The sequence below is a fragment of the Aptenodytes forsteri genome, unplaced genomic scaffold (genome assembly GCF_000699145.1).
Source record: "Aptenodytes forsteri isolate BGI_AS27 unplaced genomic scaffold, ASM69914v1 Scaffold108, whole genome shotgun sequence".
In the NCBI taxonomy this organism is placed as follows: Eukaryota; Metazoa; Chordata; class Aves; order Sphenisciformes; family Spheniscidae; genus Aptenodytes; species Aptenodytes forsteri.
Genome location: NW_008794448.1, coordinates 4,436,073 through 4,452,026, shown reverse-complemented (window position 1 = coordinate 4,452,026; position 15,954 = coordinate 4,436,073). Strand labels below are relative to the sequence as shown.

Genomic DNA, 15,954 nt, shown 5'->3' with positions numbered 1-15,954 from the left:
CTCTAAAAGATGACACTTTGAGAAGCAAACTTTTATTACGTAGTCTGTCTTGAGGTTGATCATTGATCTGCTGCTCTCTACCCTTGACCCACAAACAGTCTGCACTACATAATTTGCAGAAACTTTTCTTCAGAAATGCACCATCTTTTTTTTCCTGTTCTATGATATAGAACTGTCTGTGGTTCAGCTGCTGAATAATGATGACTGGAAAATAAATATGGAACTAGGCAAGTTTCTATTCTTATGCCTTTTAGCAAGAAAATTAAGCACAAAAGTAAAGTAATATAAATGTAAACAAATCAGAAGAAAGTGGGCTAGCATCACATCATCTAATTAAACTAATCACCAGGTTGATGCAGCTACATTAAGCACATCATCTAAACTATAAATTCTCTTTGAGCTCTCCCTACTAATACACAAAGGCATCAGCATTGTTGAGCTATCAAATCGAAAGTCAACAACACATTTTTAAGGCAGTATTATCAGGACCCAATTTAAGCTCATACAATTTATATATGCTGTCTGATTCAGATTTTCCCCACAATAACAACAGAAGGAAATACTACAAGTGTTGGCAACAAATATCAAAAGGGAGAAGCTTATTAAGCCCACCTCCCATACATATTTTAGCCAATATTTCTGTAATGATGTCAAAAGCTGTATACAGTTTAAGACTGAATGCTTAAGCTCTGCAATGGAAAGCAATGTCCCTAATTCTCGTCACAAGTCATTTAACTTCCTTAAACTTCAGTTCATATTCTGGTACAATGAGAAAATTAATAAATTCCTTATTGGGGTACCAACAGACTAATATAGGCATCATTTCATGCCCATCGAGACACTGATTTTAAATTAGTGCTTAAAAATCATTAGATTAAAAAGGTCAGAAAATTCTGTTTCTTAAGTACAATGTATAATGCTTTTTTGTACAGAGGATGGAACTTCTACACAGGACAGTCTAAGACCTTCAGAAAAAGGATTACAGAAGAAAATAACATGACAGATGTTATTCAAGTCACTGAAAGTGCTGCTGAAGAAAACCCTCCAATATTACCAAAAACTGTGCAATGTAAAAACTGGAATAGAATCAATTAGATGTAGACCGCTGAACTGAGGCCAAAAGCCAGTAAATCTCAACATAGGACTTGGGTTTTTGTCTGGTGAGATGTTATCAGATCTCAGATTAATAGCCGTGAGACAAAATATTAATTTTCAATAATGAAATGTTGTTTGTTTGTTTGTTTTAAATAACCTGTTTTTCACGAATATGGATAAAACTCCATCCTCCAGATTTTCTGTACTTAAAATTCACAAGCATATCCTCCCCAGTCACTGAATTCAAAATAGTCTACCCTTGCTAACGAAACCAGCATTGGAGAGTCTGCCTGTCTGTCGGAGCACAACAATCAATACACCCAACGAGAAACAAGACATCACAACAAGGCTGCACAAAATACAGAACATTTCAATCCCACAGGAAGATTCAAGAGGATGCAAGAATGTGAAAAAAGAGTGTAAGTGAGAACACATGCAAAAGCAAGCAAAGCATATCACTGACTTGCTGGGATTCTTGACCACAGGACTGTGACTGTGAAGTTGCTATACATTCTCTGTTAAAAGAACTGCCTTTAGGTCAGAAAGGAGCAAGAACAACTGCATATAGGTTGTCCTTACGAAGAGTGGAACACAAAGTGCATTAGACACAGACAAGATGTAAAAATAAAAATAAATACAATTTAAAAATTGTAGACATAGCATTCCCACAATTTAAAGATGTGCTGAAGGTCTTATTCCTAGAGTAGTAAGAGCATTTGCTATGAATTAGACAACAGATAATCTGTGAGAGCATTGCATATAGATTGCCAAAATAATTGCTGTGCCCACAGAACCATGCTTTTGCATTCACCAGTGACCTCAGTTATGAATCTGCAACAGTAAATTAAAAGTGTTACTTGTAATCTAAACCTAATTAAAACAAGTTGCTGAAGGTGCTGATACCATTAATTTCAGGGGAATTCAGTGATTACTCCCAAGCAAGGGACAGTCTTCATACTTTCATTTGCTTCCTAGATTTTTATTTAGCTCCAATTCTTACTTCATGGTTTTTATACAGAAAAAACTGATTACATCTAGCAGAAAAAGTACTTAAAATGGGCACCCACTTTAGTTGCATAATAAAGAGCTGTATTCCAAAGGCATCATTCTGCTGGGAGAACATATTCCTTCTTTTAAAAGATACTGTTGGTGGAGCAAAACACTGTAAGAGGAGAAAAATCTATCACAGCTTCCTAAATAGTACAGAAAAGTGGGGGTTTTTTCTTTGTTGGGGGGGGGGGAGAAACCAGACACTAATCTCTGATACCTTAAAGCACAATTACTTTACATTTGTGTCAATCACTTGGTATGTGAGAAATAATCACTTTCTACAAAGAATACTGGTACAAAACCTGCTGCTATTCTTGGATATCTGCAGTTATTTTCTAGGCGCAAAAGAGAGATGGGAGGACGGTGTGAGCAAAGGATCAGTCTGTCAGCTTCCAACAGTCAGAATGCCAGCTGGATTATTAAAAAAACCCAAACAACTCTGTGCAATCAGTTTAACATATATTAATTAAATATTAATTTTTAAAAGCTGTTTATATAGTTATATTCATAGTTTATTTACTAAGTAAAATTAGTGTGTAATGCTAAACAATGTATCAATGTTTAGGGGTGGGGAGGTTTCACCTTTGTTTTGATCAAAAAGATAAAAAAGAAATACTGAAAAATGGAAAAAAAAAAAGCCTAAAAAAGCAGCTTTGGTGAGCTCCACCTATGCATTCAGAAGCAACTCTAAAAATTCTCCTAAAGTTCTTGACTACTCAGGAAGAGAAATACCAAAATCTCCATTGAGCACTAAGTTTCAACCAGAAACCCATTTAGGATCCATTAATTACACACACATTTGTGAGAAAGGAGCAAGTCTTACAGGCCCAATCTAGCAGGCATGCTCTAACCGCACCTGCCAGTGATAATACCAAATCCAACAAAAAGCTGAGCACTCGTGGCCAGTAAAAACAAAACAAGACAAAGCCTGTGGTTCTGCTGTTATAATTGCAGCTGTTTAATATCATAATTAGACATATGAGAGAACCTATCCATGAAGGTGTGAGTTTCAATTTCTCAGGCAGGTGGCATTTACCTGGGCCGCTGTACAATCAAGAATGCAAAAGCCATAGAGGCAACCAGGACCCTGTATAAGGCCAGTAGCTGAGGTATTAACCTGGAAAGCTGAAACCTCGGATTAACTGGATTTCCTGCATAGCACTGGTCACGCTCCCCTTTTCACACGGCTAGTCCTGGCCCCAGGAATCTTGCATCCCTGGCTGTAGAGCAGAAGGTTTTGACTACAGTATGTGATTTCAGGGCACTCTCCTGGGTAGCAGGAAATACAGGCTTAAAAGCTAAACTGAGAAAGCAACTGAACTTGCAGCTCCCATGTCCTGGCTGAATGGTTATGGAAACTTCCCAGGCTGTTATTATGAACAGAGAATAAGCCTGTCAAATTAAACCGAAAGAAAGGTCTTGGCAGCAAACGGAAGATACTAGATTTTGGCTCTAAATCTGAGCTCCACAGAGCTGTCCGATACAGGCTACAGTTAGGTGATGAAATCTGGGACAGAGACAGAAAATGAGACACATCCCATAGGCCTTTCCTAGTAGCACTCTTGCTCAACATCTTCAGTATTGTTCATTTCCAGCCAGTGAACCTACCAACTTTGACTTACACCATTAATTTCCACTCATTCCACACCAAGCTCTAAACTTCAGCACTCTAAGATACTGCACCTATTCTGCTAAGGCATTGCCAAGAGTCTGAAGGTACCTCCAGGAGGGCAAAGTAGCCCCTCAGACAGTACCGATGGGAATGACAAGCGATGTATTGCCACCATCCCAGGTACAAAGTGGCTCCAGCCCAGGCTTTAGTTTGACTTTCCGTTCCTGCAGGCAGGGCACCTACCTCTTAGGCACTGCAACGTTCAGCACAGCAATACCCATGTCCCTTTTTGCATCTAACCTACAGCAGCTAGAAAGAAAGAACAGGCTCCTTTATTAGTGGAGAAGAATAGAGAAAGTAGAAGAGTGGCATTAGGTGTCTACTATTTTTTTAAAAGTCTCATGTAAATAATGGAAGCTTCATTTAGAAAAGAAAACAAATAGTGCCTTCTCTTTTCCTAGTTCCTCTGCACCAGTATTCCTGTTTAGCAAACACTTAAGAACATGCTTAAATTGCCACCTCTTTCCATGAATGAAGCTGGATGCCATTTAGGCACAAAGTTCTGAACTTTGTTGCAGAGAAACCTTAAGCCTCAAAACAGTTTCCTTTAAAAGTTTAAGGGGAAAAAAGAAAAAAAAAAAAGGAAAAAAAAAAAAAAAGAAAAAAAATCAGTTCTAGCCCCAGCGCAGCCATTTTGAGACACCATGAGCTCTCTATCATTTCTTCCCATCAACAAACCCAGCAAAACAGTTGCATGTTTTGCGTTTGCTTTGTTTTATGCAAAGGAGGGCAGACACATGCATACCTGTGTAATCTGTGGAGAGATGAGACTGCTGGAAGCAGAGCAAAGAAAATACTCTCACAGCCTGTTCCCACAGCAGCAGTAGCTGCACAGTCATAACCATGACAGCTGAGGAACCAGGCCAAGAAATGTTTGCTGTAAATACATTCTCACTATGTTGTTAGGCTTTTTTTTTTTTTTGCCTTTTTTTTTAATCCTCAAAGACAGTTAAAATACATTTACTGCAAACGCTTCCAGTTCAGCAGTAAGTTGTTGGCTAATGTTTTTGTTTTCTTCTGGCTTTCCTAACACTTCTTTCTATGATTGTCAATTCCTTTCAGAGGCTATAATCCCTTTTCATATCAGCTGCTAACACAAGCCAATAAAGCTACAGGGATCCATATAGATCCCGCTTCCTTCATTAAGAGAAGAAAGGCAACAGAACAGGTTTTGTAGCTTCAGCCGGAAACAAAAAGAAAGAATCAAGCCCATATGCGTTCAATCATACCTGTCGTAAAACATACAGGAGCACTCGAGTCAAAGGGATATATTACACTTGGGTGACGGTAGGAATACTCTAACTCTATAGGGAGTTAACCTGGGGGGCAGAGGGGTGGAAAGAAGGAGCCTTCTGCGCTTTCGGCTGCAGTACGTCCCTGAATCTGTTTAGCTTCTAGTCTCCAGGAAGTACAATAATTTCCCTTAAATATGTACATACTGATTGGAACCGGTTAAGGCAGCTCTCTCTGGACAGACAGGACCTTTGAAGGTGATTATTAGCCTTTGAGCAAATTAGTGATGACTATACAAATTCCTGTAACAGGCTTTTCTAAACATCAACATCACAACTAAAGCAGGGTGTAGAAATTAGTGTCAAGATTTCCATTGATTTCAGTCGGCTCTGGATGAGAAGAAATTAGTTTATTTATCCTTTAGTCTTCGCAAAATAAATGTAACCAAAAATCAGTATAAGGATTTTCTAAAACAAATTCTTTTATAAGGTATGAGTGGGTCATCTGCTTATCTTGCCCTTGAAACAGTTTCCTTAATTTCAGTGATAAAATGAGGGATGCCAATTGACTTTCCTTGCTTTAAATGAAAGCTTATTAAAGATTTAAGAAAAAAATCTCACAAGCATTCAGAGTTATTGTTTACTGTCTGCCAGCTGCAGATGCAGTCTTAGTGGCATATCAAAGTGCAGTCTTAGCACTGCAAAGTTTGGCCACTATTTATTATTGAGTGTTGTTCCCCTTTTCAAAATATCTCAATAGCAGATCTTGACCTTTCTAAATAGAACAAATACATAATATCAATGATCTTATGTGTAGGGATGAAATGTCTGGATCTTTTCATTTTCGTACTTTGGATCACAAAAATAAAAATAGAAAAGCATCCCAACTTCCTAAAGATGCAACTGCTCTTACCGTTCTGAAGAACAGTGATGTCTCAACTTTCTTTTTTCCAAACTGTAAAGTAGCAGACTTCAGCCTGAAATAACAATCTCTATGCCCATCTCAAGCTAAGATAACTCAAAACAGAAAAATAAAACAGAAGAAATATTTTTTTAATTGCTGAAATGCTGGCAAATTTTTCACTGTAGTGACACTTGGTGAGACTACTGTATTTTAGAATTATGCACTGCGAAGTATAAACACATCTTTGTAGTTTATAATATAAGCACAGCTTTGTTTAGCTCTATGAAACATAAACTGTAAATAGGCTGTAGCAGGATATCTGCCTCAATTCCTCAATTACTTGCAGACTGGATAAATACATGAATATTGTGAAACACAAACCAATTTTGAAATTAGCAAAAATTCTCAGATGGAAGATGTTGCTAAAACACAAAAAATAGAAAGAGGAAAACATATACACTTCAGGTACATCTACTCTGTTGATAAACAGAAGAGTGTGTATAGACTCTTAAATGTGTATTAAAAGGCAAAAAGATGATAGAAGTCAAAAAAATACTAACAGCTATTCATGTTTCTGACCACCTTTGCTACAATTTCCCACTGCAGCATCTCACTCTTTTCCCATCTTGAAAATTTACTGCCGTAATGCAAGTTAAATGCCTTCAATGGTAATCTCTTTATAGAGTGCCCTTCCTAAACCAAAAAGTGTTAAAAATAAAATCCACACTCAAAAAAAAAATTTCTGGCTTCACTGCAGTGCTTTTTCTGCACTTGCTCTTTACATTTACAATAAGAATAATTTTCATCATTGACTCACTATTACTATTCTGGGGATCCTTTCAATTCATTCAAAATATAGCTGCAAAAAAATCAGAGCCATCAACTTGTTATTGTCATCTTCCTCCTGACCCAATATGTGTCATTCTCTGCTAAATCCCATTTCACTGTTCCCTCTCATCCACCAATACACTCTCTCACTAATTTTATACTGATGAGAGACAGCTTTTTGCCCACACTAACAATAATTTTATCCTTGAGCAAGCCCCCAATGACATTTACCATGTAAGTGATGAAACACGGCAAAATTGGAACTTTACACCAATTTGCTCAAGCCATGGATCTGAAGGATAAGAAGTTTTTGCTACCTTTAAAATCCAAGGCTTGCATCTATTCTCCTAAGACAGTGCCAAATAGTATGAAGGTAAATCCAGGAAGGCAAAGTAACCCCTCAGACAGTACCGATGGGAATGACAAGCGATGTATTGCCACCATCCCAGGTACAAAGTGGCTCCAGCCCAGGCTTTAGTTTGACTTTCCGTTCCTGCAGGCAGGGCACCTACCTCTTAGGCACTGCAACGTTCAGCACAGCAATACCCATGTCCCTTTTTGCATCTAACCTACAGCAGCTAGAAAGAAAGAACAGGCTCCTTTATTAATGAAAAAGAATAGAAGAGTGGCATTAGGTGTCTACTGTAGTCCGTATTTTGAAAATTTTCATGTAAATAATTACCACCAGTATTCCTGTTTAGCAAACACTTAAAAACATGCTAGCCTTCAAATCCATGTCTCCAGAGTCTATTCCTGAACTCATTCCTGCTTGCCTTTATTCAACCTTTCTTCTAAAATATTTGGACATAAAAGATTTATTCTATACATGTAACTTCTTATTTTAAGACATCTTTTGCTGCCATCTTTGAATTTTTCTTTGTCCAATTCAGACTGTAAAATACTCAAGGCCAACACTGATGGCCACCCTGAAAAAAAAAAAAAAAAAAAAATCAACCTATGGTTCTCCATGCACTACAGAGGAGAGCCAGAAGCCTTAGTCTGAGTTTCATAAAGGTATGCATCCTAGACAGTAAACTACTAAAGCTAAAGCAAAAAATTGCTGTAAGTCTCCAGCACAACCTTCTTTATGGCATTGCTACTCAATTCTAAGATACCTGCGAGCACATCAACACAGACAAGCCTAGAATCCCCATTTTTAAACCCCTCCTAGATCAAGGTACTTCTATCAAAAAAAGAGGTATGACAGCAAAAAAAAATATATATATATTTCTCTTTTTTTTAATTTCATAATTCACATTAAGGATGCTCATTCAAGAGATAAGGCTTATTTGGGTTTGACTTTTACATCTCAGCCTACAGGGACCTGATCAGCACCTCTAAAGTCTAAAGAGACTGGCCAAATGACTGGAAATGCCACTGAGGAAAGGATGCTCTCAGTCATTATGTTGAAACTTGCTCATTTGATTGCAAGACTTAATTGTATATTCATTTGAGCAAGAGAGATGAACTAGCATGACTGTCCAGCTTAGTGATTAGGGCACTCATATTAGAGAGTGCCCTAATGCCTAAACTGCATTTCAGTTTAGGTTTTGACTGAGTGCTCTAACCAGTGATCTCTGTGAAAGGCAGAACCATTTTCTCCTCTTTGAGCTGTAGGCTTTAATGGAGTTATATACCAATAGTCAAACAGACGGTGGAATGCGAATTTTAGAACTAATCCCAGATTCACAGAACAACTGAGGTTTGAACGGACCTCAGGAGGTTATCTGTCTGGTCCATCTTGCTGCTCAAAGCAGGACCAACTTTGAGCAGGTTACTCGCAGTCTTGCCCAGCTGAGTTCCGAATATCTTCCAAAAAAGAGATTCTAGAATCTCTCTGGGCAACCTGTTTTGATGTGTGATTGCTTTCATTGTAAAAAAAAAAAACAAACAAACAACCCGCCCACCCCTCACATTTCTTATTATACAGTGCAACTTGCATTCATTACCTCTTGTGCTATCACTGTGCACATCCAGGAAGCATCTGCCTTCATCTTCTCTGTACCTATCCATTAGATAGTTGAAGACACAGTTCATATCTCCCTTTAACCTTCTCAAAACAAACAAAAAACCCCAACCAGTTCTCTCAGTGTCTCTTCACATATTACATGCTTCATCCCCCTTATCACCTTGATGGCTCCTTGCTGGAGAATATATATGCAAGGTAGCATGTACCATCAGAAGTTAAGCAATTGTGCATATATCTGCAAAAGACATCTAGGTTCTGATGAATATCACTTGTGGTGAAAGCCAGTGATATTCTTAACAGATTTTATATCATTGACACATATACATACTTTGGGAACCTGAAATACAAAATATATTGTGCTCAACAGAAGAAAATGTATAATAAATTTATTTCATAAACGTGAAAAAGTATCAAAGGAAGAAACTTAGATTTACTTGGAAGTTGTAAATACTAGTCTTTGTATTTCTGTGCATCTCTCAAGAAGTGATAACCCACTACAGTGCTGAACACTGTACAAACACAGAATGAAATTTCCATGGTCCCAAAAATGTAAGGCAAAAGACAGGATGTGGACACAAACAGAAGCCGAAGGACAACTCTTAGTAAACCATAATAATCAATCGGGCAGATGGCTCAGCATGTAGTACCTAACTAGCTTACTGACAATGTTCTTGTTGGGTATTGCTTCCAAATCAAATACACGTCATTCCTTCTAATTTCAAATGTTTTCCCCTGGTTTCTCCATTGTTCTGTTGTAAGAAATTTTATTTATACACACAGGCAAACAAGATGGTACAAAACTGAAAATTTATATGCTGAAGAATTTATAAGATTTAACACAGCGTGTCATAAACACACATGATAAATGAGATCGGACTGATGTCTACAGACATGATATACTGAATATTCTGCTGCGTAGAACATGCACAGTAAAACAGTCAATGGCAGCGTGGTAGCTATTTTACCAGGTATAAATACATTTGCTCTCAATACCTTATCTATTTTCTTGTCTTCCCAAGTGCAGCATTAACGTATACCTAAGATAAACCACATTTAAAGAAAAATTGTCCCTGAATCCACATATGCAACCTCTGAGATTTAAATGGTGAAAAGGAGAATACCAGTAACTACATATACACTTCTCAAACAGTAGCAATTGCACATAATAATTTACTAACTAATGTATGTCAAACAAAAATAGTATTGAACATCTATAATCTCCTCTGTAGAGATGGGCCACTTCAGGCAATGATCAAAAACCCACAACAATATAGCCTCCATAGTCTTTGCTCTCCAAGAATTAAATATTACTACTGTTTCCAAGTTAATCTAATCCCAAATCTTTACACATAAACTTTTACTGTTCCATTCACTCCACTGTTGCTTTTATGGCAGCTCTTGAAATATTCCAGGACCTCACAACCCACAGTCTGCTCGCTATTTCAAAGACAATTTATCCATCTGTCTGCATCTTCCCTACTCCCAATAACACATGATACTCTACAACTACTTATGTATGATAACTAAGCATCAGAGAACTATGCTACAAAAAAGGTTTGAATACATATATGTATATACACACATACACAGTCTACTATATAAATACTACCACCACTACCTCTGGCAAGTGCTGGTTTCGAAGCAGTTCTCTTAGTAGAGGACAGCTTCAGAAGGAAAGTAGCACACAAAATCTCCATCTCTAGCCAAACTCTCAAAATTACATACAACTGTAATAACTGCATAAGCTGAGTTAAAGTTTTTTTTTAAAGGACAAAAGTGGATCTTCAGACTACAGCCCTATTCAGCTTTGGGTTGAGCTAATAAAATAATTTTGATCATTCTTCTGCTGAATTTATGGTTTTCAACATGAATTTACAGGGCATACAGCACATGCTTCAAAGTGCAAGGCCACATTTCCTTTTGCTCACGTGCAACTGCTCTGCATTGGAAATTCTACATAATTTGCTTCCCTGTATTCTTTCCTTTCCAATTATATCCCTCCCAATGAAACTTTGTTTTATTTTAATTTTCTTTCAATACATACCTTTTATAAAACAGAGGCACTAAAGTGGTGTTAAAAGAAGCAGCAAGAAAGAAGTGGAGGAATTATAATTAGATAATAAGAAGAGTACTTTAGAGACTCATTAGAATTGAGCCACTCCAGGAAAAGTTTCATCGTCTTTCTGGGAAAATGTGTTCATCCTTATCAGGTACATCTAAGGAACCTTTAGAGCTCACAATACACTTAACAGCACTGAGGCTCTACTTCTTAGCCATACTATACCAAGGAGGCTGCCAATGCACAAAGTGTTCTTGATACTCTAGAGAAGCATGATAAGGAAGAAATACAAGAGTCTTGCCATGTAAGATCTGACTAGCCTGCAAAAACATAGGTTAAAATGTCATGTCAGGGTAAGAAATCCTGTTAAGGATGTTAATCAACCGGAGATCCCTGCCTTGAGAGCAGATTTCTGGGCTAGTTCCAAGGGGAATGTTTGCACTTAACAGAATTGCTAACATCTATAATCCATGTTGTGTAAGTAATGCTTGCTTCTAATACTGACAGAACTTTATCTATTGATATGACAAAGATACAAGGAGAACACTACATGCTGAAATATGCACTTGTATTTTACCTGTAGACCCATTTTTTTATTTTATTTTTTTCAATAGAAAAGCTGACTTGTCCACTGCATAGTCAATTTTTTTCCTTCTCTGCTGGTATTTCAACTTGATAACACACGTAGACTAAGACAGAGTTCAAGATCAGATAAACCAACACTTACTATCCTTCATATTAAAAGTTTTACTGATTACTGCCTAAACAAGAAACCCCCTCCATTTGTATTGCTGCTATGACTATAGCAGCTATTAAATTGGCAGCCAACACAGTGCCACTTCCTCTGCCCCAACCTTTTGGCAGAACAATTGCCACGATATACTCCAGGACGTACAGCAGCTAGTCATGCTGCCCCTGGATCAGTTCAGGATTGAGCCTGCACCTTTCTAACTGCTCCTTTGCCACTGAACTGTCAAGATATCCTCAGACAGAAACGAGAATGGTGCTAGAAAACTTACCATACAGACTGTATGGGACAGTGGTCATGACCATTTAAAATCCCTGTTGCAAAAGCAGTTTAAACCAGCAAACAAGTTTTGCTTGCCTTTTTTTTTTTTAATAATCTTTATATTTCTAAGGTTCTTAGCTGTCTACTTGATACTTATTTCAACAGAGCTTTTCAGACACATTATTGTTGAAGTACAGGCTTTAGGTAACTCTCAAAAAAAATTTTCTACCTTTACTGTACTTACCCTAAAGATCAATCAGAAGTCACTCCCACAACAAATACACAAAGATGATGCATTTTGAGGTAGCTTGTTTAATCTGAACCAAGTACCGTTGCACTGAGTCAAGACACACATAGAGTAAAGGGACAAGTGCTGAATGGGACTATACTAAAAAGTAGGCAGCTTCTGAAGTGTATGTTAAGTGAAAACTGAATAGAAAAAGCCTAGTGCTACAGATGACACTGGAGAACTATCAAAACTTCCTTACCTGGTCTTTAACGATATCCTCAGAGAAAAGAACTGTCTTTTAAAAAACTCAAACAAAAAAAATGCTCTCTTCTATCTCACCTACAGGCAAGCAAGATTCAAAGGAAGTGTTAACAGAGGTGAAATAATTTTTACATGAAGATAACTGTGGCAGGGAAATAGGAACAGTTAAAACCCAGATAAGAGAAAGATCACCCTGCAGTATGAACGGGCCTACAGTACATCTAATTATGTGAACGAACAAGTCACTTCTCGGCCACAACGAAACTTTGGATAATTTCAAGGCATGTAAACTAGAGATATATTTAGCTGAAAGAGTTATGAATACGTTTATATAGAATCAAATGTTCCATTACTGTTTGTAATTCACTTTCACTACAGGTGAAAAAATCATTTCCTTATGTATTTCTTGTTCTTCCAATAACTTATCTTCATCCCTTTCCTTCTTTTCTATTGAGTAATACTTTTATTAAAAGTAGGACACATTATAGAATCAATATGCTATATATTTTCATTTATATACTGATCTGATACACATTCCTCAATAGATATGTAACATATGTAATATAGTATACTAAACTGTTAACTCTATTTTGTGTTCTAAGGCACACTTCCTTCAAACTCTGTTTAAGGAAAATGATATGATGCGTTCCCGAAAACCGTCCTTGTTCCTGAGATATGGATTACCAGAGAAACACCAAGCACTGATTTTGGTCTTCAGTATTATTGCCTGTTATCTATCAGTCCAACACCATACAACACACAAGAACAAAGGTAGCTTCTCAGACTAGACTCATGGCAAAAGGAGAGCCTGGATTTAAAAGGTGGTGTTTTATCTGAAAAACAATGTACATCCTGGCCATACGCAAGTAGAAGTGAAAAGAGACAAAAATGAGGTTGGACTCTGGACTGTGCTGAAAAGCCATTCATCCACCAAAGAAGTAAAACCAGAGAAGGACAAATATACACATATTACAAAGAGTGAAGCTACATGCAGTAAGTATATAAATATATATATTACATGCTTTCTTAACAAATGTATTTTCCAAAGTAAGAATTCCAGAAATTTAAATAAGTTGCAAGTGTAAGAGAAGCATTTAAATACTCATTACAGGCACAGACCACCAATTATGAGTTAAGAAGTTAATGAGTTAACAAGTCCCCATTAATGAATTTGGAAACTAGGCCCTTCGATGCTTTATTGGAGTATCTGAAGCATGATAAACTCTGGAAAACAGATTTGTTCATATGTAAAAAACCAAACAAGCGTCCGAAGTTATTTACAGAGTGAACGCATAGTTGATGCTCTTAAAACAAACAAAAAACCCTCCACCATCTAACAATAAACACCATTATAAAATACCACCAGTGTTTTTAATGCAGAAGTCTGGGAACCTCTGTGTTTTCTATCTGGCTGACTTAATTATTTTAAGAACTTAATATTTTATCAGCTTGTCTGAATGCACACAAGCTCCTTACACTTACATTATACTATAAATCTAGATTAGGGTACTACTTTAAATGGTTTATATGTAGCTATAGAAGTAAAGCAGCTATTTCTTAAGAACATGGTTTTAGAAAGTTAAATACAAGCAGAAATATTTCACTCTTGCAAGCAACTTTATCCTGTCAAACAAAAGGTAATAGCTAAGACCAACCAGAACAGATAAAGAGAAAACAAAGAAAAATTTCAAAGCCCCCAACAGATCACACAGCTATTTCTAATGTAAAATGAAATTATAGTATCTTTAAAAACATCATCGCATGCTGTGGTCCTCTCTTGTTCAGTTGTCCAAGGCTATAACACTATTGGTTCTACAGTTAACCCCTTCTTGAGACTGACTAGTAACTATGTCAGAAGGGAGAATACAGTTTTTAAAACCAAAGTAGCATATGTTAGTCTGGAAAATTTATTTGTTATTTTCTAAAAGCCACCTGTACATCAGATAGAACCTGCTGGTTCTCCCTGTGATCTGTAAGCTTCTTTCTTCGAAAGAGGAGATGCAAACAACTTTCTCCAGCACAGATTTAAGACTACCATGGTCATCACGCAGAAGCAAAATGCTTGTGGGAAAAAGAAATTTAGCTGTAAAGCCTTCCTCTTTCAGAATTCAGGTTCCACTGTCAGGGAAATCACTGATGCCCCGAACATTAATGGACTCTGTCTCCTTCCTACAGCATGGTCGGCCAGCATGTAACTGCTTCGTCGGTTGCTAGGGAGCAACGAGCTCATTACACGGCATCATCCGCACCCTCCAGAAGGATGCTGGCACATGCTTCCCATCTGGGGATACTACTGATTGAAGTAACGGCACTGGAGTGCCTGCCACTTCAGTCTCCCAGGGTGAAGTACACCAATACAGCAGGTGCTAACTTTAGCTCTACCTCCGAGGTTTTAGGCTGTAGTCTTTGTGAGCCTGGCCAATGCAATGCAACACACAAAGAGGTCAGAACAGCCTTCCACAGCTATCGGCCTGGATAGCCCTTATTTTTAAAGGCCAAATCTAGACAAAGATGTTCTTCCTGAAATTTTGGCAGACACATGGCTTTTCTGACTAGGGCAATAATTGCCGCTATTCTAAAGTCTGTGTCAGAGGAGAAAACAGTAAAAATGGAAAAAGGCTGAAAAAAAATTAAAATCTTCTTTTCAGTCATTAAGGGAGCACAAGATTTGGAGGCATTTACAGAATACATACAGAAACCTAGTGATCTCCAAGCTGTATACATTAAATCCCTGGAATGGATGTCAGCCGTGAACAATCTGGGTCACTTCAAAGTCTAAACGTGCAACCTTAATGCATTTTTTCAGCTGTTTGTCTCATTAGAACTTCACAGATCTATTCACTATAAGAGGGGGGAAAAAAAAAAAAAATCTGTCAAGAAATAAAAAAGCCACCCCGCTTCCGTGTGCCAGGAAATTTATTAACTATCAACCTATCTGCATTACACAGAGATGGTATCTAATGGTTTTCATGTACCTGTCATATGTCAAACGCCATCCAAGAATTCTTAGTGCTGGTGATTAAAAAGCACATAAGGGAATACAGCTGTAGATATGCATAGATACCTATACATTCAAATCCTTAGGCAACCTCAAAATGCCTTTTTTTTTTTTAACAATTGCATAAAGAAACATAAAAAGGAATGAGAAGGAAGGCAAATTGGGGTGATTCACTCATCAAATGCATGGAACAACAGGTCTATTTGAAGGGGATAAATACAAAAAGTGTCAACTTTCCCTCTTACCTGAAGTTAAGACTAAATTCTTAAGAATTTAAGACCACCAAAATACAAAAATGCTCACCACCAATACATGAAACAATATCATGGACACTCATGTATCAGTTAAATGCATTTTAAAATAACCGATTAGTTTGAAACACAAATATGTACCCTCAGTCCTTACCTGTCTCAACAGCTTCTCAACAGCTGACATTACCATGAGCCCTCTCCACACAACTGGGGCAGTCTCTTCTATCAAGAAACCCATAGACATGCTGAAACAACAAAGCAAAAAGTTAAGCTTTCCAGCACAATACCAAGTACATCTGTAAAGAAGTTTGAGTTAAATTAAAACATATGCTTACCATGCGATTCCATAGTTCTTAAGGGGCCTCATTAGATTTTCTAAAACAGAAGAACAAGGGGG

The 15,954-nt window shown here is 37.4% G+C and overlaps 1 protein-coding gene across 1 annotated transcript in view; it reads right to left on the bottom strand.

Annotated features, from left to right (window-relative positions):
• NUBPL (nucleotide binding protein like) overlaps positions 1–15,954 on the bottom strand; it is a 93,234-nt gene that overhangs the window by 41,025 nt on the left and 36,255 nt on the right. The window contains exons 6-7 of the mRNA XM_019474885.1: positions 15,893–15,932; positions 15,712–15,802 (exon numbers count right to left, since the gene is read on the bottom strand). Of these exons, the coding sequence (XP_019330430.1) occupies positions 15,712–15,802; positions 15,893–15,932 (131 nt within the window). The remainder of the gene's footprint in view (positions 1–15,711; positions 15,803–15,892; positions 15,933–15,954) is intronic.